General features: G+C 54.5%; 1 protein-coding gene across 1 annotated transcript in view; it reads left to right on the top strand.

Annotated features, from left to right (window-relative positions):
• Positions 1–4,986: 4,986 nt before the first annotated feature.
• Positions 4,987–14,399, top strand: part of NYX (nyctalopin) — a 290,234-nt gene continuing 280,821 nt past the window's right edge. Inside the window, exon 1 of the mRNA XM_069636519.1 lies at positions 4,987–5,408. Coding sequence (XP_069492620.1) covers positions 5,273–5,408 — 136 coding nt within the window. The 5' untranslated portion in view covers positions 4,987–5,272. The remainder of the gene's footprint in view (positions 5,409–14,399) is intronic.

Raw genomic sequence — 14,399 nt, 5'->3', positions numbered from 1 at the left:
TCGCCCGAGAGAAGAGGACCAGGCAGGGGTTCCCACAACCCCGCCGAGAAGACGTCAAAGGAGTGGCGGGGTGGACGCCCCGGGCTCGCAAGAAGATCATCAACTCATCTTGGGCATGAGCTCGCATCCACAATGGTATTTAAGGGGTGATGAAGTTGGTTGGGAGGAATATGTGGGGCAATGGGAATTGGAAGATTACAGGGCGGAAAGGGAAAGGGGGGAGGAGAGAAGAAGTTCAAGGTGGTATAGGGAAAGGGAAGTGCAGGGTGGTCAGGGTGAAAGGGGTCAAGGGAACTTTTGGCTGGGTGAGTGTGCTGACATGTTTTGTCCCCGCAGTAGGAGCCCTCTAAGAATGGAGAGGAGGAGCACCGGTGTGGACGCCAGGCCGCAGGTGGCAGGTGTGGAAAGAGGTGAGCGGGAAAGGGAATGGTCATCTGCATGGCAGAGAGGGGTTACAAATAGGTGGACAGGGGAGGAACGGGCTGGTTTTCAAGGTGTAAGGAAGGAAGTTGGTGTGCAGGCCATTGGAGCCGAGGGGGTTGAAAAGAGCATTTGCTCGGTGGAGGTCCAAACGGACAAGGTGGTGGAGCCATTGGTGCTCGAAGTGCAAGCCGGAAAAGATAAGGAGTGTGAAGTGAAAAGAAAGGAGAAAAAATGGCCATACATGGGGATAACAAAACAATTGGGGGCGCACTTGATGGCAGCGACCAGGGAGAAGATTCAGGCAGGGGAATTTGTGGATGTCTTTAAATTGCTCCATAGGGAAGTGAGAGCAAAGGAGGGGTCTAAGGAGGAAGAGAGGGAACTGGCTTCACGCCCAAGGGTCCCGGTGACTATTGAGAATTGGACGTCGGCGTTTATCATTTATGCCAGTGTGTACTGTGAAAAATTCCCGGAGCGTTGCGTGGCCCTGCTTAAATATATGGACGTGATTAGGAAGGCTTTCACGAGTTTTGGGGGTTTTGCCTGGGTACGCTATGATGAGGAATTCAGAGCGAGAATGGCGGAGGACAGTCAGGCGGTCTGGGGGGAGATAGACATGGATCTTTGGCTGCAATGGATGGCTCCAACGAGGCCTGCCCCGACATTGCACACAGCAAGTGGGCTGCCTGTGCCTTACCGGCCCTTTCTTGGTCGCCCCGCCCATGAGGGGGCGGGGGGAGGAGGCGGAGGACAGCCCTCGACAGCATGTTGGACGTTCAATAAAGAAGGCTGCACGAGGTGGATGTGCAAATTTAAACACGAGTGCAGCAGGTGTGCGGGTCGGCATCCAGTTACAGATTGTTTTCAGGCAGGGGACAGTGGGTCAGGGCAAGGAGCGGGGCAAGGAAGTGGGGGGGAAGGACCGCATGCCAGGTAAATTGGGGTGTGCTGGTAGGTCGGGCTCAGTTTAACGTAAAAGGAGGGGGGGCACAAGGTTTGATGAAAGGTTTTTGGGGGCGACTTAAAGGGGGTAGGAGAAGGGTGAGGAGGAAGAAGCGTAGGTAGGGGAGGGCCGCAGGGGGATGTAACTGTGGAAATTGTTAAGGGGTGGTGGCCGTCGTTTGGGGGGCATGGACGACGGTGGCAAAGCCCTCACTCTTGCCGCACGACAAGGTGAGTAAGCTTCAGGCTGAATGGACGGAGGTGCACGAGGTGCGGGAGTACCTCTGGTGCAGCAAAGGGAAGTGATGAGCTGGGTCTACATGGACGGGGGTGCACTAGGGCCCCTGGTGCAGCTGGGGGCAAGAAGTGGAGCAACGAAGCAAGGTGCTGGAAGAGGAATTTATGTGGAATGGACTGCATGGACGGGGGCACAGGTTTGGCCCCTGGTGCAGCGGTGGAGAGGAGTAAGGCAGAAAAGGGGCCTGCATGGACGGGGGTGCACTAGGGCCCCTGGTGCAGGTGGGAAACAGGTGGTAATGGACGCAAGGATCTTGAAAATTAGTTATAAGGAAGGGACTGCATGGACGGGGGTGCAGGTTGGCCCCTGGTGCAGTGGTGAGACAAGCAATAAAGTAAAGGGCCGGCATGGACGGGGGTGCACGTGGGCCCCCGGTGCAGGAGGGGGCAACGCAGGGCCAATATTAATAAGGTGATGGAAGGTGGGGGGGCAAGGGGGAGCAGGGGGTAATAGTTTAGAGGAAAAAGGGGGTCTAAGTGGGTTTAGGTGTATTGTTTAAAGGTTAGGTGAAAGGGGCGAAATATAGGGGGACGGTAGGAGAAGACCTGAGGTGTTTCCGGAGAGGGTTAAGGAGATGGCCAGAAAGGATAGGGTACTGAGGAGGTGTTACTAGGGGTGTGGGAAAGGTTAGGAGGTTTGGAACTCATTCATTTAGGAGGGGTGCAGCATCTGAAAGTAGCAGGCTGGGCTATTAAGAGGAGTAGGTGAAAAGGTTGGGACGCTGGGAGTAAGGGAGATACAAAGGATATGTCAGGGACCGGGGCAAACGGAATGTCTTTATAGAAATTTTTCACTAGGTAGCAGGGGTGTTGCATTAATTAGGATGTTGGTGATTTGTAAGTGATTTTGTAATTTCTTTTTCAGATGCTGCTAGGAGGTCCGGTCAGATGTCAAAAATCTGGTTTTTGGGACATTCTAGGGTTAAGTGGGCGGGGAAAGAAGTTGGGAAAGGGGTTGTTGGCCGGCAACTGGGGTGCAACTATAAAGATGTTGTGGTAAGATGTCTGGGTTTGGGGGGCTGGGATGTGATTAGTGGTTTCCTGTGTTGGCTGGGGTGAGGGAAAGCTATGGGCCTCCAGATGGAGGGGGATTAGTCTTGCTGGGGAAAATGATCTGGTAAGGGATACGGGTGTGGCTCTTCGTAGGTTCGGGGCTGGGAGACTGGGTAAATAGTTTGAGGTAGAAAAGTTTGGGGGGGGTGGGGCAGAAAGAACTCCTCGGGGGAGGGTTTTTCTGGTGCCGGAGGCATGGCCCCTTTTGATGTGGGGGGAGGGAAGCACAATGGGGGAATGACACAGGAAAGGATGGGGTGGCGCTGTTTGCACAAGCAGGTCACCCCGGGGGAACAGGTATTGAGCCTGGAGGGGCATGGCCCCTGGGAGAAAGCGGGACGCCTGGAAAAGGGGCAAGGAGACGGTAGGATCCAAGGGATCATTAGGGAGGAATTGGGTTATTTAATTATTTAATTGTTGGGGGAAAATGAAAATGAAAATGTTTAATTTATTTAATTGGTTGTTAAAATATTTCTTTAGTTTGTTAGGCCATGGAGCCAGTTAAGCGTTTGATTGTAAGCTTTGGCCTGTCACATTAAAGCGACCTTTTCCACTTTTAAATGAGTCTGGGTTTTTGTGCAGTAAGCCAAAAGGGGGGCCCCGGGGGGAACGCGAAGCTTTTCCCCCCGGGGAGTTTTTGGTGCTGCACACGGCCAGCGAGTGGCCGTGGGGGCAGAGCGCCTTCCGGGGGGTATTTAAGGGCTCAGGGAAGGTTCGGGAGGCAGGCGACGGTTAGGACTTGATGATTGTCCCGCCCTCCCACCCCCTTTCATTTTCGTTTTAGGCTAGTGTCTGGTTATGTAATATGGGGGGTCCATTGTTCATGGGATTATGCGGGGGGGTTTTAGATGACATGGCGAGTTTTTTATGAGTTTGGGGGTCTGTTAGGAGGGTAGGGGTTGGTAGTTTTGTGTGACAGGTCAGGGCATTGTGAAAGTGTGTGTAATATATGTTGCTGATGTGGCAGGTCAGGCTGGCTGCAGGTCATAGGAAGGGGGAGTTTGGTGTAGAGGGGAGTTTGAAGGGTGTTGAAGTGGGTTGGAGAGCCGGGGGCATGGCCCCTTTTGATGTGGGGGGAGGGAAGCACAATGGGGGAATGACACGGGAAAGGATGGGGTGGCGCTGTTTGCACAAGCAGGTCACCCCGGTGGAACAGGTATTGAGCCTGGAGGGGCATGGCCCCTGGGAGAAAGCGAGACGCCTGGAAAAGGGGCAAGGAGACGGTAGGATCCAAGGGATCATTAGGGAGGAATTGGGTTATTTAATTATTTAATTGTTGGGGGAAAATGAAAATGAAAATGTTTAATTTATTTAATTGGTTGTTAAAATATTTCTTTAGTTCGTTAGGCCATGGAGCCAGTTAAGCGTTTGATTGTAAGCTTTGGCCTGTCACATTAAAGCGACCTTTTCCACTTTTAAATGAGTCTGGGTTTTTGTGCAGTAAGCCAAAATGGGTAGTTTAAGGTGTGCAAAGGGCTCGACAGCGTCCTTGGGCGATCCTGGTAGAGGTCACCCGTGACTATAGCCGTGCTTTTCTTAAATCAAGGCTACGTAGTCTAGTCTAGACTAAAAATCCCTGCAGTGTCTACATAAACTACCAAAGGTAACCAAGCAACTTCAGAAGGCGGCCTAATCCAAGAATAGGACGTGTGATAGGTGAATGTAATTCGTAACAAAAGTCAAGGGAGTGGCTGGACAGAATTCATAATGTAAATTAGTAATGTCCGGCGCCAGAGGCAAAGTAAAATATGTTAACATTCTCTATAGTCCATAGCAATCATCCTATCATGCTTTCACATAGCTCTTCCTGCCAGATGCCTCTCACTTTTAAACGCTATAATAATTGCTACTAATATTACCTGATTGAATGCCATTGGTTATGCATCGACCTTCCAAGGATATAGAGATGGGTCAGCCCTGCCAGGATATGGGTCAGTGATTTCATGTTACACACAGATGGTGGGGCGAGGGCTTAAGCCGTTCAGCTCTGTTCCCAGCAGAGAACGTTGTGGTCCTAGCAAATGCTTCGTGTATGTACATATTGATGTATTTAATATTCAAATGATAAACCTGCATTTTCCCAAAACTTGTATTTAATTTCGCGTGGCTAGGCACATTCCACTAGAATCATCGTTTCATATTAAGTTCATAATATTGCTATGATGTGGTTAGGAGACACCTTCTGGCGTGTTTAGGGTAAAACATAAAAAAAAGATTGGTTTGGACGCAATCTGTCTTGTTTGCTTGAGAGCTTTAAACGGGCAATCGCATTCTGCCAGGCCCTTTAATCCCTCGTCTGATACAGAGGATTTTCCTGCCATTAAGCGATAGCTTTTCTGCCATGAAAGATGCCAGCTCCGGGATGGGACAGTGGGTGGGACCTCGCTCTTCCCAGCACTGGGGGGCACAGACAGCCGTCCTCTGCGTTTGATATACATTTGCGAAGCCCCCGAGGGCTGCTTTTCTGCGGCCTTTTACGCGGCTCGGATTTATACCTGGCGCAAAAAATGTCAACAAAGGGCCGTCAAACAGCAGAAAGGGCGCATTTCCCTGGTTGATGGTCATTGAAATGTTTCCGGAAGTACAACCGGTACCGCGTTCTTCGCCTGCGTTGGACGCCGCGGAAGATCAGCGTTTCCCAGGCCTGAAATGCCACCCGACAGGCAACGTGATGCTGTTCATCGTTTTAAATCGTAAGTGAATTTTTGTATTACAAATTCCGGGTAGTGGGGGGAGGGGGTCTGATGAGATTGATTGCAGTGGTATTTTGATTTTAATGTTTTAACAAGAAAGGAGTTCTTTATTTACGCGGTAGCCACAAAAGTAATGCAAAGAGATCTCCCAGATTCCACTTCACCTTAAAACACGGATTAGGGAATACATAAATGCCAACACTATATGTAATGTTATGCTAAAGGCTATTTATACCGTGCACTATCACTACCATAGTGGTCCCCTGGCGCTTTGGTGGATCTGAAAAGCAGGAGGGTCGGGTAAATTAGTAAGACTTAGCAAAAGGCTCAGGAGAGCTGTAATGTGCTGTTGGCAGCTTCAGTTTGCTTGATACCGTTCGCTGAGCGACATGGGTGTGATTTTTTCAGTCGGTAGCTGTTTTCTGTTGTGCGAGTCTATGTGTGGTTTGTTTAGGTGTGGTGTAGTAAAGTGTGTGCGGTTTGTTGTGCAGTATGGGTGTGTTGTGTTTTAGAATTTGAGAGGTGTGAGCAGAGGGATGAGCTTGTTAGTGGGGTTTGGTTAGTGGTGGACCAGCGTACCTCCTACGCTATGGCCGCCTGTGGTACGCCTTCCTGCTGGGGTCACGTAGTGTGGTGCTCTGCGGGGACGGCAGGGTCTTCCTCCTTTATTCTGTGTATGGTTGAGGGCTGTCTGTAGGGCTATCAAAAGGCAGTGGCTCCGCCCTCACCCTCGTAACAGAGTCCTTTGTAGTATATTTCTGCACCTGTTTTGCCCTTTGGCCTATGTTGTTGCGTACCTGCCACCTTTTTCCTCGGCCCATTCGGGGTGCGTCGGGGTCGGTGGAACCTTTATCCTGTGCTCTCAATCTACCTAGTCCCAGTGTCTGTGGTTCAACCTGGGGCGCTGCCATCTTCCTGTTTGGTCCTCCATGGGGACCCAGGTCTCCAGCCCACTCAGAAAGTCTCTCCAGCTCCTTGCACTTGTCATGGTACACTTTAATCCTCCATCTTGTGAGGTGTGTGTTCATTCCAAGCGGTGTGGGTGTTGTTCATTAGTTTTTGTCCGGTTCTGAGTTGAACAGCCAGGTTTTTAGGAGTTTGAATTTTCGATGGTCCTTCGTGTTTCGAATTTCTCTCGGAAGGGAGTTCCACGTTTTTGCTGCTAGGCAAGAGAATGCTGATCTAACAAGTTTTAACCTTGTGTACTGTTTTGGTTTCAGGCGTATGTTGTTGCTGGATCTAATTGTTTTTGCTGGCTGGTAAATGGTGATTCTTTTGTAGGAATTCCGCTCCTTGGCCATGGATTGCTCTGTATGTTATGCACATTGCTTTGAATGGGATTCATTTTTTGACTGGCAGCCAGTGTAGCATCTGTAGCGCAGGTGTGATATGGTCCCTTAGTGATAGTTTAAGGAGGACTCTGGCTGCTGCGTGCTGTATACGTTGCAGTTTCTTCAGTAGACAGTCCGGCATTCAGAGCTATAAGCTGTTGACGTAGTCTATCCTGGACATGGGGAAATGATGGTTAGTGTTTTGTGCATAAAGGAGAGAAATGGTAGGATTTTTTTGATGGTTTGTAGATGGAAGAAGCATTTCTTAATGTTTGCGTTTACTTGCAGGTCAAGTGTTAGCTCGTTGTCCATTAGGATTCCAAGGTTTTTTTTACTATTTTTGATGGCTTGGGGGCTGTTCCTAGTTCTGCTGGCCATGGGATGTATTGGTTGTTTTCCTGGTTTTTGGATATGATCATGATTTCTGTCTTGTCCGGATTGAGTTTGAGGCTGTTTGTGTTCATCCAATTGTAGAGTTCTTTCAGACAGTCTACTAGCATAGTGTTCTCCTCTTGTACATATTCGATTTTGTAGATGATTTGGGTGTCATCTGTGTAGTTGTAGCAGGTGAGGCAGTGCCTTTTGATGAAGTTGATTAGTGGGGTCAATTAGATGTTGAAGAGTGGGGACAGGGAGGATCCTTGTAGTACTCCACAAGTGGTGTTTTGCGGCGCAGATTTTAATGGTTTTATCCAGACTGTTTCTGTTCTTTAAAATGGGAATGACTTAATCCAGGTCAGTGCCATGCCTGTGATCCATGTTTCTTCCATTCTTCCGATTAGGATGTCGTGGTTGACTGTGTCGAACGCTGCAGAGAGGTAAAGTAGTATCAGTGCAGCATTTGTGCTGGAAGCTGTGTTGGTCTTTAGGTCATCCCAGGTCGAGAGAAGTGCCGTCTCTGTCCCTCCCATGGGTCTGAAGCCGACTTGTACCTGGTCTAGCAGTTGGTGTGTCTCAATGTGCTCCAGTGTTAGTTTGTAGACATAGCTGGGTAGCAGTTTTGCTGGATAGGGAATGTTTGATATCGGTCTGCAGTTGGAGAGTCCAGTCCTGATTTTAACTTGTATTCTGGGATTTGCAGTCCTCCATTTCCCCTATTATAAACCAGGTAACACAAGTTCTCGAATGCAAAGTTAAAATTAGGACTGCACTACTCCAGAATGGAATGGGTGATGTTGGCATCAGGCCAGCTGAAGATGTGTCATGGCTAGTGCTCATTTCAACATGCAAAACAGGGGGGGGGATCTGGGAAACTCTCTACCAGCACGAACACAGCTCATTGACCTGTTCTTGGGTGGATGGCCCCTGGGAGAGTCTCAACCAAGTCTTTAGCTCACTGTTCTTTTCACAGAAAAGAAATATCCCCACATATCAGTCTTTGTCCTGCCCAGGGGTAGTCCAGCACCGAAATGCTAGGCAATTCTCCTCTGAACAAGAGTACCACAGCAACCCCATACAAGTGTTTCATCCTAGTTGGGCATCATCAGTGAGGTGAAGCTGTGTCTCTCTAAGAACAGTGAGAAGGGGTCCACGTCTGGGGTCCCCTGGTAACTTAGGGTGAGACCCAAAGTTACTTGGTATGCAAAACAGGGGGGGTCTGGGAAACTCTCTACCAGCACAAACACAACCCATTGACTTGTTCTTGGGTGGATGGCCCCTGGGAGAGTCTCAACCAAGTCTTTAGCTCACTGTTCTTTTCACAGAGAAGAAATATCCCCACATATCAGTCTTTGTCCTGCCCCGGGGCAGTCCAGCACCAAAATGCTAGGCAATTCTCCTCTGAACAAGAGTACCACAGCAACCCCATACATGTGTTTCAGCCTAGTTGGGCATCATCAGTGAGGTGAAGCTGTGTCTCTCGAAGATATTTCTCTGGGATATTTCTTCTCTGTGAAAGATAGTGAGCTAAAGACTCTGGGTAAGTTTTTCGTAACCAGGACTAATGTCTGGCAGAGGGACTCCCAGGACACCCCTTGTTAATTTGCATATTTAAGTAATTTTGGGTCTCACCCTAAGTTACTAGGGGAATCCAGACGTGGACCCCTTGCTCACTATTCTTAGAGAGGCACAGCTCCTCCCTACTGATGAGCTCCAACCAGACCGAAACACGTGTCTGGGGATGCTGTTGGTACTCTTGTTCAGAGGAGAATTGCCTAGCATTTCGGTGCTGGACTGCCCCAGGACAGGACAAAGACTGATATGTTTGGGATATTTCTTCTCTGTGAAAGATAGTGAGCTAAAGACTCTGGGTAAGTCTATTGTAACCAGGACTAATGTCTGGCAGAGGGACTCCCAGGACCCCCCTTGTTAATTCTCATTTCAACACGGTTGTGTGTGCGGTGGGGATGCGTGGCTGGTATTTGACGTAAAGCTGTGAAAAACAGCGGTGCCCTTGGGGGGGGTATTTAAATTATAATCAAGTCAAAATAATGCTGGTGGAGAGGTGAATAGCTGCAGATTACCACAGGGTTGTGTGTGCGGTGGGGTGGCGTGGCTGGTATTTGACGTAAAGCTGTGAAAAACAGCGGTGCCCTTGGGGGGGTATTTAAATTATAATCAAGTCAAAATAATGCTGGTGGAGAGGTGAATAGCTGCAGATTATCACAGGTACAATACAGCTACTACTAACCAGCTCTTTGAAAGCAGGGTGCTGAATAAATAGTCAAGGAGGTGCTAAGAACGTGGTGTATAACTCAAGAAGGAGGTGGCGGTCTGAAAGCGCCAGCAAAGGCAGCCTGAAACATGTCATAAGACTGCTAACACGGGGTAGCTGCTCGGGGCCCCGGTGCCCTGTGCCCGTTTCAACTGAAAAGTAGAAAGGCCCTGACGCAGTCCATGCTTGGCATGTGTAAAGGAACACCCCCGCCAAAAATCGACACTTCTTTCACACATGTGACAATACCGACAAGTCATTTCCATAATGTGCAATACTCTCACATTGAACGATAATGAATGGTGCCTCTGTTCACCAGGTGGACAGCAAAATAATAAAGGCACAACTCGTCAGGACAAAACAATGAAATGGTCATCTATGACCCCCCCCCTCTCCTTCTTCCCTCGCACTATTCCACCCTCATTTAGTACCCTCCCTCTTTTTTGTATGTTCGATTTTTCCACAGTGCAACTACCCCCTCCTCCACCCTGCGCTCCCCCCACCCCCACGCCGCTCACCCCCTCTTTTTTCCAGGTGTAACCGTTCAGGGGCCTGATTGTCTTGGGTCCAGATAGAAACATGACGGGAACGTGGCTAATGCTCATTTTCAGGAAGTTCGTCAAGTATTCAAAATAAAAACAATGAGACAGGAGCGATTATCTTATGTTTGTCCTAGTGGAACGAATTGAACACATAGGGGTCGATTCATGGAATTAATGTGCGCCGAAAATTCCCGCGCAGAGGTGCCAAAACGTGCGATTCGCAGTGCAAGTGCGAAAATCGCAGTGCAAGTGCAAAAATCGCATTGAAACCAGCGCACATCGATTCATGGAAGTCTGTGCGCGAGAAAAACATTGGATGTGCGCTGAAAAAGTGTGCCGCTCACGCCGGCGCACAGGTCATCCAACAGCGTGCGCCACGGCCACTGCGAAATCGCACATAGCGCGGCGCACATCACAAAAGTAGGCGGAACACGGGGCGTAACACTCGGAATGGGGAACAACGCGTGAAAATATGGGCGTCACGGGGGAAGTACAGGAGGCAAGTGCGCGGAACGCCCACACGCTCGCCTACAACCCGTATTCATGGTATCGAATAGGGCAAACCAGCGCACGGTCAAAGACGCGCACAGGGCCAAACAAGTACGCCACAAGAAAGCAGGCGGTAGCGTCCCTGGGCCTGAAATAAATGTGCGCCAACAAAAAGCACCCATATACAGCCATGATGAATGGTCCATACAGTGGCCCTCTGGGACAAATGAGGTGCCAAGGGGTACCGACAAACACAGACACCCGCTGTGTGAAAAATAGCGTGTGCGTGTGTTTCGGGATGCGCGGGAAGTTCCACGCGCGATTGCCCTGGGTACGTGTACTTCGGGGTGCGCGGGAAGTTCCACACGCGATTGGCCTGGGTACGCTTGTTTCGGGATGCGCGGGAAGTTCCACACGCGATTGGCCTGGGTACGTGTACTTCGGGGTGCATGGGAAGTTCCACACGCGATTGGCCTGGGTACGTGTACTTCGGGGTGCGCGGGAAGTTCCACACGCGATTGGCCTGGGTACGTGTGTTTCGGGATGCGCGGGAGGTTCCACACGCGATTGGCCTGGGTACGTGTACTTAGGGGTGCGTGGGAAGTTCCACACGTGATTGGCCTGGGTATGTGTACTTCGGGCTGCTCGGGAAGTCCCACACGCGATTTCAGCAGGGTACGTGTATTCCGAGGTGTGCGGGAAGTTTCACACGAGATTTCAGCAGGGTACGTGTATTTCGGTGGTGCCGGGGAGTGCTACACGTGATTTGGCCGTGTGGGTCCTCCCAGGTGTTCCCTCTACACCCTCCACGGCCCCTGCAGGCAGCCCACACCACAGGGGACTACCCTGCACCTCTGCTCATGTCCCACAGGCAACCCATCCACCATGGCCATGCCCCCCAGCCAACCCACATGTCACCTTGCACTACTGATCACCAACACATGTCTCCCAGCACCCCCACCCCCCAGCACTGTGGGCACCCCCCACCAGGCCCCCACTCATGTCCAACTCATGTCTCCCAGCACCCCCAACCCCCAGCACTGTGGGGCACCCTCCACCAGGCCCCCACTCATGTCTCCCAGCACCCCCACCCCCTAGCAGTGCAGGGGCACCCTCCACCAGGCCCCCACTCATGTCCAACTCATGTCCCCCATCACCCCCACCCCCCAGCATCCAGGGGCACCCTCCACCAGGCTCCCACTCATGTCTCCCAGCACCTCCACCCCCCAGCAGTGCAGGGGCACCCTCCACCAGGCCCCCACTCATGTCCAACTCATGTCTCCCATCACCCCCACCCCCCAGTGGAGGGTGCCCCAGCATCCGGGGCACCCTCCACCAGGCCCCCACTCATGTCTCCCCCCACCCCCCAGCAGTTCAGGGCATCCTCCACCAGGCCCCCACTCATGTCCCCCTGCACCCCCACCCCCCAGCATCCAGGGGCACCCTCCACCAGGCCCCCACTCATGTCCCCCTGCACCCCCACCCCCCCCCAGCATCCAGGGGCAGCCTCCACCAGGCCCCCACTCATGTCTCCCACCACCCCCACCCCCCAGCATCCAGGGGCAGCCTCCACCAGGCCCCCACTCATGTCCCCCTGCACCCCCACCCCCAGCATCCAGGGGCAGCCTCCACCAGGCCCCCACTCATGTCTCCCACCACCCCCACCCCCCAGCATCCAGGGGCACCCTCCACCAGGCCCCCACTCATGTCCAACTCATGTCTCCCTGCACCGCCAGCAGTGCAGGGGCAGCCTCCACCAGGCCCCCACTCATGTCTCCCACCACCCCCAGCAGTGCAGGGCACCCTCCACCAGGCCCCCACTCATGTCCCCCATCACCCCCACCCCCCAGCATCCAGGGGCACCCTCCACCAGGCCCCCACTCATGTCCAACTCATGTCTCCCATCACCCCCACCCCCCAGCATCCGGGGCATCCTCCACCAGGCCCCCACTCATGTCTCCCACCACCCCCACCCCCCAGCAGTGCAGGGCACCCTCCACCAGGCCGCCACTCATGTCCCCCTGCACCCCCACCCCCCAGCATCCAGGGGTAGCCTCCACCAGGCCCCCACTCATGTCTCCCACCACCCCCACCCCTCAGCATCCAGGGGCAGCCTCCACCAGGCCCCCACTCATGTCCCCCTGCACCCCCACCCCCCAGCATCCAGGGGCAGCCTCCACCAGGCCCCCACTCATGTCTCCCACCACCCCCACCCCCCAGCATCCAGGGGCACCCTCCACCAGGACCCCACTCATGTCTCCCATCACCCCCACCCCCCAGCAGTCCAGGGGCAGCCTCCACCAGGCCCCCACTCATGTCTCCCATCACCCCCACCCCCCAGCAGTGCAGGGGCAGCCTCCACCAGGCCCCCACTCGTGTCTCCCACCACCCCCACTCCCCAGCATCCAGGGGCACCCTCCACCAGGCCCCCACTCATGTCCCCCTGCACCCCCACCCCCCAGCATCCAGGGGCAGCCTTCACCAGGCCCCCACTCGTGTCTCCCACCACCCTCACCCCCCAGCATCCAGCGGCACCCTCCACCAGGCCCCCACTCATGTCTCCCAGCACCCCCACCCCCCAGCAGTGCAGGGGCACCCTCCACCAGGCCCCCACTCATGTCCAACTCATGTCTCCCATCACCCCCACCCCCCAGCATCCGGGGCACCCTCCGCCAGGCCCCCACTCATGTCTCCCACCACCCCCACCCCCCAGCAGTGCAGGGGACCCTCCACCAGGCCCCCGCTCATGTCCCCCATCACCCCCACCCCCCAGCATCCAGGGGCACCCTCCACCAGGCCCCCACTCATGTCCCCCTGCACCCCCACCCCCCAGCATCCAGGGGCAGCCTCCACCAGGCCCCCACTCATGTCTCCCACCACCCCCACCGCCCAGCATCCAGGGGCAGCCTCCACCAGGCCCCCACTCATGTCCCCCTGCACCCCCACACCACAGCATCCAGGGGCAGCCTCCACCAGGCCCCCACTCATGTCTCCCACCACCCCCACCCCCCAGCATCCAGGGGCACCCTCCACCAGGCCCCCATTCATGTCTCCCACCACCCCCACCCCCCAGCAATGCAGGGGCAGCCTCCACCAGGCCCCCACTCATATCCCCCTGCACCCCCACCCCCAGCATCCAGGGGCACCCTCCACCAGGCCCCCACACATGTCTCCCTGCACCCCCACCCCACAGCATCCAGGGGCAGCCTCCACCAGGCCCCCACACATGTCTCCCACCACCCCCACCCCCCAGCAGTGCAGGGGCAGCCTCCACCAGGCCCCCACCCATGTCTCCCACCACCCCCACCCCCCAGCAGTGCAGGGGCAGCCTCCACCAGGTCCCCACTCATGTCTACCACCACCCCCACCCCCCAGCAGTGCAGGGGCAGCCTCCACCAGGCCCCCACTCATGTCTCCCATCACCCCCACCCCCCAGCAGTGCAGGGGCAGCCTCCACCAGGCCCCCACTCATGTCTCCCACCACCCCCACCCCCCAGCATCCAGGGGCAGCCTCCATCAGGCCCCCACTCATGTCTCCCATCACCCCCACCCCCCCAGCAGTGCAGGGGCAGCCTCCACCAGGCCCCCACTCATGTCTCCCACCACCCCGACCCCCCAGCAGTGCAGGGGCAGCCTCCACCAGGCCCCACACTCATGTCTCCCACCACCCCCACCCCCCAGCATCCAGGGACAGCCTCCACCAGGCCCCCACTCATGTCTCTCACCACCCCCACCCCCCAGCAGTGCAGGGGCAGCCTCCACCAGGCCCCCACTCATGTCTACCATCACCCCCACCCCCCAGCAGGGCAGGGGCAGCCTCCACCAGGCCCCCACTCATGTCCCCCTGCACCCCCACCCCCAGCATCCAGGGGCACCCTCCACCAGGCCCCCACCCATGTCTCCCATCACCCCCACCCCCCCAGCAGTGCATGGGCAGCCTCCACCAGGCCCCCACTCATGTCTACCACCACCCCCA

The sequence above is a fragment of the Ambystoma mexicanum genome, chromosome 7p (genome assembly GCF_040938575.1).
Source record: "Ambystoma mexicanum isolate Mex_15411 chromosome 7p, UKY_AmexF1_1, whole genome shotgun sequence".
Classification (NCBI taxonomy): domain Eukaryota; kingdom Metazoa; phylum Chordata; class Amphibia; order Caudata; family Ambystomatidae; genus Ambystoma; species Ambystoma mexicanum.
Note: the sequence above shows the minus strand (reverse complement) of the source record. Positions and strands in the feature narration are given on the sequence as shown.